Raw genomic sequence first — 10,233 nt, 5'->3', positions numbered from 1 at the left:
CCTGACTTAGGACAGGTGCAAACATTTGCAGAGGGATTACCTTTTATTTTTTAATCAAAATATTGATAGGCAGGTAATTAAAAAAAAGAAAAAAATGGACTGAAATATGACCAACATGACCAAGGCCAAAGTGTTGAGTGGCTGAAACAACATTCAGCCGAATGGGTTTATTGCTGAAACGTCTCAAAAGCTTGAAGTCATATACCTAGTCCAAATAATTATGACTTCTTCAAAGGCTATTTTAATTTTTTGAGATCCGCCTTCCCACAAATATGTCAAACGCATCAGGCTATTGAAATTTTTTCTTGTGACACATCTATGAAAGGCATTTATATGGGAGTACATTTTCAGTGATATGCATCATGTGTTATATCAGTAATTTAAGATCAGGATACTATTTTATTATGATAAATCATATCAAGATTATATTTAACAATTAACATTATTTTAGGTTCAAATTGTAAATGATGTCAACAAGAAATCATCTAACCATATTACTTACTTCATTGTGAACTTTACTTAGATTACCAAGTCGATGAATAAATACAGGAGAAAATTAGCAAGCAAATTTGCAAGAAAAGGCTTAAAATTGTCTTTTTGTTTGTTAAGGAACTGGTTGACATCTTTTATCATGTTTATATATCTAATACTGTGTCTTCATTGATCTTCATTACTTATTTTTAGTGTTGTCAAATCGAACCCTTTTGCCTAACCGGTTACTGGTATAATCATTCGATGGATTAACCGGTTAACCAGTACTTTGAGTTGATGTTTGAAGGCCTTATCAATAGTTAGTTATAGTAACCTACACATTGATATATATATATATGTATTTAGAAGATGCGGTTCATGTATGAGTGTCTATGTGTCTACATTCCATCCAAGTCATACATTTATGTTTTTATAATACGATGAATTAAAAGTTTGGCCTTTGGTTTAATAAGGCTTGTCTGTGAATATTCCTGTCGAAGTTTGACTTTTAATAATCAAACTATGGTGTTTGTACTAACTTCAAATTTGAAAAATTAAAAAAAAAACGTCTTGATCTCGTAGAATTGAATATGTCTGAAACCGATGATTCTTCCATTTTGTCTTGTTGTCTCTGAAAATAATGTGAGGTGTTTCAATTAAAATTGATTAATCCTGATTTTCATACCATCAAGTATACATTGATTACCATGATTACATTCACGGTTGTTTGCTTTTTACAGTGTTTGAGTTAAAATTTTGTTTAAAGTATGACACAGACTTGAACAACGGAGATTGCACATTCAGATGTAGGTCTACACAATATAAGATCAAAAATGAAATAATGAAGTAAATCGAAAAATTTAACCGTAATTACTAATTAAAAATTACTGTTAAAAAAACATGAAACTAATTATGTTCACTGATGTTTCCTTAAGAACTTGCCCCAAGCTGAGAGACAAGTTCTAATTAATTTTATATTTTTGGATCAACAATACCAATCAATGTACTAGACAATTGATCTGTCAAGTTAATTACCACGACAACAATTTTTAAAGAAAACACAACTATTTTAAAATGATTTCAATATAAACTAATATCAAATGATAAATCTATTTAAATTGATAAAGGTCCGGTTAACCTGTTAGCTTTTTAAGTATTCAGTCGTTCGAACAGTTAACCAGTTAACCATTGACAACACTACTTATTTTAAATGTATTAATTAATTAAGCAAGGGATCTTCCTACCAATCATCTGACTCTATATCATATTTTTTCTGTTGTAGGTATGATATATACTAATTACATGGCATTTTAACACTGACATCATAAAGTAAAAACAAGACATGGAAAATGAATTGTTTTCTGAAGGATCTAATAACCTGCTGAATTTTATTGTGCAGACTAAAAAAGAAAAAAACAAATATGGAACAAAACATGTAATGTAAAGCTTCTACATATATTACATGTACATATGCAGTAGAGAAAATTGAAATAAATGCAGTTGTACAGGATAGAAACTAATTAGATAATACAAACATTTCATAGCGACTATTTTATTTATCTTCAGACGCCGGGGTTACAAACAAATAAAAAATGGATGAGTCTGCAAGAATTGTGATGTGTATTGGCGATATTTTAATTAAAAGGGAACCAGATGAAGAAGAAGAAGATAAAAAATCTGAGGCAACACAACAAAGTGAAAGTGAAAGTAGAAAAGCAGATGTTGATGATTCTAACTCAACATTTGGGACAGGGAATTCTAGTAATTCTGTAATTAAAACGGAGACAACTGATGAGAAAGATCATGGAAAACAGATGAATACATGTACATCAGGAAATGTTCGCCCTGGCACATGTACAACAGGGAATTTCCCCCCTGGTATATATCCAGCAAAAAATTTTCCATCTGGTACATGTATACATCAAGCAAAAAAAAATCCTGGTCAGCTTAACAAACAAAATACCATCAAACATCAGAACTATAATGTAATGCGGCAATTGTTAGCATGGGGGTCAAATAATAGGATGAGAGGTAAATACAAACCCGATGACATTAATGATATGTTACATGATTCCAGCAATCGAACTGATAAACAATCACTGATCGTGACAACTTTGGCTGATGTTGTAAATGTGAAACCTTTAATAGTAATAGACCCAGGAAAAGATTATGATTATAACTGTATAGAATGTGGCAAGATATTGAATCCTCCTTTTCATCAATGGTAAGTACTGTATCATTTAAATACATTGAAATCTCATAAACATGTTTAAACTTTAACCCTGCCACATTTTTGCCCCTGTCCCAAGTCAGGATCCTCTGGCCTTTGTTAGTCTTGTATTATTTTTAATTTTAGTTTCTTGTGTACAATTTGGAGTTATATAATTAAGTATGGTATTCATTATCACTGAACTAGTATATATATTTGTTTAGGGGCCAGCTGAAGGACGCCTCCCGGTGTGGGAATTTCTCGCTGCATTGAAGACCTGTTGGTGACCTTCTGCTGTTGTCTTCTCTATGGTTGGGTTGTTGTCTCTTTGACACATTCCCTTTTTCCATTCTCAGTTTTATTTGTACAAATGTATGTTAGGTTATAGGCTATTACATTTAGACTGAATATAGTACACTTATTTGATTAAATAATTTTATCCGGCTTCCTCCACCAATAAAAACAGGCTAGCACGAAATACCATTAAATGTCCATAATGAACTTTCAATTTTTGTCAATGTTTGAAAAACATCATGAACATAGATGTTATTAAGAACTTATTAAAAACATGTACATGTATATATATATCAGATTTTAGTTTCCTTATAGACTGAGACATTTATATTTAAAGCTGTTTTAAAATCCATTCATTTTGGTCCCCCAGGGAATGCATTGCAGGGGACATACATGTAGTAGTAGCAGGTGTCTGTCTGGTCTAGTAAGCAATTTATAACTATGTGCAATGTTGGTCATTGGCAATTTGTTGTATTATATCATTGTACATGTAACTGCTCGTGACATGTCATATTTAATTTTTTTTACATTAATTTAAGCTACATGTACATGCATGTATTTACAAATCAGTGTTTTTTTGTTTTTCAGTTTATGGCAGTGTAAAAAATGCTCCTTTGCCAGTGTATGTATGATTTCATTCAAAGCCCACTATAACAGACGTCATAATGGTACTTTGGGACCATTGAACAAAGTCAACCAACCATGTATTCAGGACATGTCTGTGGATAATAATTTGCTTTTGTGTACATGTGGAAAATGCAAATCTTTTCATTCTTGCAATCCAAAAGAAATGTGTATGTATATACCTTGTCATTTATATGCAAATATGGCAGCAGTTAATCCCATCTCTGGTATCAAGTGCCCATAACTATTCTTGCTTAGGAAAATAAAGAAAGAAACAGGCAATACACAACTGACCTTCAAATTTAAAAAGGTTGTGGTTTTCTCCGGGAACTCAGCACGCCGGCTTTCTCCACCAATAAAAACTTGTCGCCACGAAATGAAATAGCCTGAATATATGCTGTGCTTAAAAGTGGTGTTATTAAAACACCAAAAATCAAGTCAAATCAAGGAAGGCAACTGTTATAGATAATTTTCTACCTATTCCCTCGACTCAGCTTATTGTCATCACTCCGGAGTGCAATGTGTTAGAAAGGACCTAGAAATTTTAGGCGTCCGTCCATCCATCCAGTCTTGTTAGCACTCTCGCATGTACAATTCTTCCCATATTTTTATAAAACTTATGTCATAAGTTTAAATCAGGAATATCTCAAATAAATTCAAAAATCAGTGCCTAGCAATTATTTGTATAAGAGTTATGCCCCTTGGAAACATTAATTTTATGGGAAATTGCATTATAAGTGTTGTAATATGTAAATCTGTTCAAACAGGAATACCAACAGTCTTATCTATACATAAAATAAGAAACACTTATCATTTTTCTTATGACCCACACGAACAAACGACAACTACTGAACATTAGATTCCTGACTTAGACTTTGTACTTGTTTAGCTTTATAAATATTTCGATATGAGCGTCACTGATGAGTCTTATGTAAATGAAACGTGCGTCTGGCGTACTAAATTATAATCCTGGTACCTTTGATAACTATTAAAAATTTCTTGATGCATGATACAATAGTCTGACACGTCTGAATCTTGTAGAGATTTGTAAGTTTTCAATTTACCTTTTACTCATAAAACTGCTGGAACTACTGTCTTTGATAGAAAAATATCTTTTGTTAGGAAAGACAACTCTGGTAAATGGGAGACAACTCTGCTTTATGGGAGGACAGAATTATATTAGACAATCATGCTTTTTTGTGCAGAACCACTATCCATGAAATCGTTTTTTATACGACCGCAAAATTTGAAAAATTTTTCGTCGTATATTGCTATCACGTTGGCGTCGTCGTCGTCGTCGTCGTCGTCGTCGTCGTCGTCCGGCGTCCGAATACTTTTAGTTTTCGCACTCTAACTTTAGTAAAAGTGAATGGAAATCTATGAAATTTTAACACAAGGTTTATGACCACAAAAGGAAGGTTGGTATTGATTTTGGGAGTTTTGGTCCCAACATTTTAGGAATTAGGGGCCAAAAAGGGCCCAAATAAGCATTTTCTTGGTTTTCGCACTATAACTTTAGTTTAAGTTAATAGAAATCTATGAAATTTTGACACAAGGTTTATGACCACAAAAGAAAGGTTGGGATTGATTTTGGGAGTTTTGGTTCTAACAGTTTAGGAATTAGGGGCCAAAAAAGGGCCCAAATAAGCATTATTCTAGGTTTTCGCACAATAACTTTAGTTTAAGTAAATAGAAATCAATGAAATTTAAACACAATGTTTATGACCACAAAAGGAAGGTTGGTATTGATTTTGGGAGTTTTGGTCCTAACAGTTTAGGAATAAGGGGACCAAAGGGTCCAAAATTGAACTTTGTGTGATTTCATCAAAAATTGAATAATTGGGGTTCTTTGATATGCCGAATCTAACTATGTATGTAGATTCTTAACTTTTGGTCCCGTTTTCAAATTGGTCTACATTAAGGTCCAAAGGGTCCAAAATTAAACTTAGTTTGATTTTAACAAAAATTGAATCCTTGGGGTTCTTTGATATGCTGAATTTAAAAATGTACTTAGATTTTTAATTATTGGCCTAGTTTTCAAGTTGGTCCAAATGGGGGTCTAAAATTAAACTTTGTTTGATTTCATCAAAAATTGAATAAATGGGTTCTTTGATATGCAAAATCTAACTGTGTATGTAGATTCTTAATTTTTGGTCCAGTTTTCAAATTGGTCTACATTAAGGTCCAAAGGGTCCAAAATTAAACTAAGTTTGATTTTAACAAAAATTAAATTCTTGGGCTTATTTGATATGCTTTATCTAAATGTGTACTTTGATTTTTGATTATGGGCCCAGTTTTCAAGTTGGTCCAAATCAGGATTCCATATGAAATATTGTGCAATAGCAAGAAATTTTCAATTGCACAGTATTGCACAATAGCAAGAAATATCTAATTGCACAATATTGTGCAATAGCAATTAATTTTCAATTGGAGTTATCTTTCTTTGTATAGAATAGTAGTTGATAATATATGTTGGAAATTTGCCAGACATGACTATGATGTCATTTTCTATTTTTATTTGCCAATAACTTTATGTAAATGACTTCATTGGAAATTTGCCAATATAAAATGTTGCTGATGAAGCTTTTTTACCTTATCTTATCTAAAATGTTTTTAGATAATGTATGTTGGACATTTGCCAGACATGACTATGATGTCATTTTCTATTTTTATTTGCCAATAACTTTATGTAAATAACTTCATTGGAAATTTGCCAATATAAAATGTTGCTGATGAAGTTTTTTTTATTGTTTTATACAATAAACAATGTATATTAACTTTTACTACCAACCAATCTTTACCATTCAGTGATAACAAGCACTTTATTTTACATTTTAATATTTTATGATGTATTTAAAAGAGTAGTTATTGTTGCAAACTCCATTAGAAATTTGAATTGATATCAGTTTTGGAAAAAGGGAAACGGGGATGTGAAAAAAAAGGGGGGGGGGTTAAATTTTTCTCATTTCAGATTTCATAAATAAAAAGAAAATTTCTTCAAACATTTTTTTGAGAGGATTAATATTCAACAGCATAGTGAATTGCTCAAAGGCAAAAAAAAACTTTTAAGTTCATTAGACCACATTCGTTCTGTGTCAGAAACCTATGCTGTGTCATGATCAACTATTTAATTTTAGATTTAAAAAGTTTGAAGAAGAAATCTTTAATTGATTTGTAAAATCTTGACATTTGTTTTGTGTAAAAAAAACCCATGTAATGTCAAAAATTGGATCACAATCCAAATTCAGAGCTGTATCACGCTTGAATGTTTTGTCCATACTTGCCCCAACTGTTCAGGGTTCGACCTCTGCGGTCGTATAAAGCTGCGCCCTGCGGAGCACCTGGTTTACATTTGTTAAACAGTTATTCATCATGTGAAATATCTTATCAAATTTTTACATATTTTTTTTTATCAAAGTAGTTTTTCATGTTTATTCTGTTCCAAAGTTGTTTTTTGTTGTTGCCTTCACTGTTCAAGCCGTTCTTAAAATCTTGAAATTGAATTAACCCCACGGCACATTTGCGCCTGTCCCAAGTCAGGAGCCTCTGGCCTTTGTTAGTCTTGTATTATTTTAACTTTTAGTTTCTTTTGTACAATTTGGAGTTTAGTATGGCATTCATTATCACTGAACTAGTATATATTTGTTTAGGGCCAGCTGAAGGTCGCTGCATTGAAGACCTGTTGGTAACCTTCTGCTGTTTTCTTCTCTGTGGTCGGGTTGTTGTCTCTTTGACAAATTCACCATTTCCATTCTCAATTTTATTGCTAAGTTGTAACTGTTTTATACACATTGCTAGATGGTCATGATGTTATTTTTGTTTGTTATAGATTTATCTTTTTTTTTTTCATATACAGACATTGTTTCAAAAAATTCATGTCCCATGCTTGCCAATAATGAAAAAAACTTGATTCCCATTCCAATAAACACTGCAAAAAGTGCTGTCCCATTACAGTTTGCACCAGTCCCTTAGGACAGATGCAAGCAACTGCAGCAGGATTAAACATTTAAATGGTACCAAACCTTTACCCTTATCTGAAACATCAGTGTTACATCACAACATAGAAAGACAAGCCATAAAGTATCAATTGGAATGGCTTCACTCAACATGCATAATACAAAAATATAGTAAATGAATGTTGTTTTTTTTACAATGATTGATTTAAATAGATTTTTTGGGCAAAAATTTATATAATCCTTTATGAAATTATTTTTGCAGGTGATCATTTGAATAAATGTGCTATGAAAGGAAACAAGAGCTGTTTTACTGTATCAGTATTTGGTAAGTCAAATATACCTACTGGTACTAACATTTACATTAAAATCTTAAATTTAGCTACAAGAGACACATATCTCATGTCAACCTTTCTTTTTATACAGATAAGGAAGTATGATTTCCAATGAGGGAATTATCAAGACAAAAGTTCAAATGAATTGGATGGAGCCTTCTTTTTATCTTTTGTCTTTGATTGATTGAGGTAAAACCTTACCTGACTCAAAATAAAAGTTTAATATTGCCATTTTGGGATTAAGCTATTCAAGGTCTGAAATATCATCAGTGTTTGTCTTTGTTCAGAAGAAACCAAAAATTTGGTCCTTCAACAAATCTAGTTTTCACCTCACATTTAGAGTAGTATTTGTTGACTGTATTTTTAATTTGCCTAAAGACTTATTACTATTGAGGGCTTTACCTCAAATCAAGGGAAAAACACAGTAGTTACAAGATATATATACATCACAAACAAATGGTACATGGCAAAATCAAATGACAAAACATATCAATAACGTGTTAGTGAAGCGTTTGTTTTTTGTTTTTTTTTACTATTTCACTTGTTTTTCGATGCAATTATTTGTAGAAATATTATTTAATTAATAACCTATATTTGACACAATTATTACCATGATTACAGATAAAACTGACAGTACTCATAGTGCTGCCACCACACAAATTGTACCTCCAAATCCTGTATCAGACCCAGTAACTCCTTTACATCATGTTGATAGTCAGGAGAGTCCATTACAGGTAAGGTGTTCATTTTTTATACAAATGCAAAAAATGTTTTGGGATCGTATAATGGTATGATGTTGTCGTTGTTGTCTGCGTTGTCTGAAGAAACATTGGTTTCCAGACAATAACTTTAGTTTAAGTGAATAGATCTTTATGAAATTTTAACAGAAGGTTCAATACCACAAAAGGTAGGTTGGGATTGATTTTGGGGATGATGGTTCCAACCGTTTAGGAATTAGGGGTCCAAAAGGGGCCAAAAACAAGCATTTTTCTAATTCCAGACAATAACGTGTGTAATTGTATGGAGCTCTCTAAAATGTACCACAATCTCCCATATACCAAAGGGGAGGCTGGGATTGAGTTTTGGGTTAATTGCCCCAAACATATAGGAATTAGGGGCCTAAAAATGGTTTAAAGAAGCACGATTCTAGTTAGTCAATAACTTGTGTTTAAGTGTATGGATCTCTCTGAAATTGCACAAGGTTCCAAACTACAAAGAAAAGGCTGGGATTGAATTTTGGGGTTATTGCTCCAAGGGGGGTCTCAATAAGTTGGGGAAATTTTTTTGATTATAATTTTTTTAAAGGATTCACAATTTTTTTTCTTCAAAACTTAATACATTTCGATTTTTGAAAAGTTTCAAAAAGATATCTTCAATTGCACAGTGTTGTGCTATAGATTTGTAAGATCTTTGACCACTTTATTATGTGTCAAAAACTTATGTTATTTCCAAAATTTTATCACAATCCAAATTCAGACAGTATCAAGCTTGAATATTGTGACCAAACTTGCCCCAACTGTTCAGGGTTTGACCATTGCAGTCGTATCTGGCTGCGCTCAGCGAATTATTTTATTAGTTCTAATATAAAAAAGAATATGTGGTATGATTGCCAATGAGACAGACCAAAACAGAAATTAACAACTATAGGTCACTGTAGGGCCTTCAGCAATGAGCCAGTCCATATCACATACTGTGGATTCAATTTTTTTCGTTGGATACCAATTTTCGTGGATTTCGTGGGAACAGTTGAACCACGAAATCAAATGTTCAACAAATAACAAATTTTCTTATGGCTTGTATGCAGACTTGGGCAAAACCAAGAAATCAAATATCCATAAACATGTAAGTTTTTCACAATCAACGAAAATTGGTACCCACGAAAATAAATGAATCCACAATAGTATGTTATAGAAGGCCCTGAAATGACCAATGTAAAACAGTTCAAAATAGAATTTGCCGTAATATTTATGTAGATAGTAGCCTGTATGGTTTTAAGTGCAGAATGTCAGATTGATTCTGACTGTCAAATATAACACACATGTTTTCATGCCCCACCTATGATAGAAGAGGGGCATTATGTTTTCTAGTCTGTGTGTTTGTTTGTTTGTCTTGCCTCCTTTTATCCATTCACCCGTCTCCCGCTTCAGGTTAAAGTTTTGGTCAAGGTAGTTTTTGATAAAGTTGAAGTCCAATCAACTTAAAACTAGGTATGCATGTTCCCTATGATATGATCTTTCTAATTTTACTGCCAAATTTGAGTTTTTCCACCAACTTCACGGTCCACTGAACAAAGAATATGAATGCGAGTTGGGCATCAGTGTACTCGGGACACATTCTTGTTAATGTC

The 10,233-nt window shown here is 32.5% G+C and overlaps 2 protein-coding genes across 3 annotated transcripts in view; both read left to right on the top strand.

Annotated features, from left to right (window-relative positions):
- LOC143044912 (angiopoietin-related protein 1-like) overlaps positions 1-10,233 on the top strand; it is a 108,819-nt gene that overhangs the window by 12,223 nt on the left and 86,363 nt on the right. The gene's annotated exons all lie outside the window — the stretch shown is intronic.
- The window catches only part of LOC143044911 (uncharacterized), a 44,190-nt gene that overhangs the window by 1,561 nt on the left and 32,396 nt on the right, over positions 1-10,233 (top strand). Inside the window, exons 2-5 of one of the 2 annotated variants that reach the window (XM_076217144.1) lie at positions 2,038-2,695; positions 3,563-3,768; positions 7,817-7,879; positions 8,508-8,620. In XM_076217144.1, coding sequence (XP_076073259.1) covers positions 2,064-2,695; positions 3,563-3,768; positions 7,817-7,879; positions 8,508-8,620 — 1,014 coding nt within the window. In that variant the 5' untranslated portion in view covers positions 2,038-2,063. Of the gene's footprint in view, positions 1-1,753; positions 2,696-3,562; positions 3,769-7,816; positions 7,880-8,507; positions 8,621-10,233 lie in introns of both variants that reach the window. The other variant, XM_076217143.1, reaches the window with a different exon arrangement.

The sequence above is a fragment of the Mytilus galloprovincialis genome, chromosome 9 (assembly GCF_965363235.1).
Source record: "Mytilus galloprovincialis chromosome 9, xbMytGall1.hap1.1, whole genome shotgun sequence".
Lineage (NCBI taxonomy): Eukaryota > Metazoa > Mollusca > Bivalvia > Mytilida > Mytilidae > Mytilus > Mytilus galloprovincialis.
Note: the sequence above shows the minus strand (reverse complement) of the source record. Positions and strands in the feature narration are given on the sequence as shown.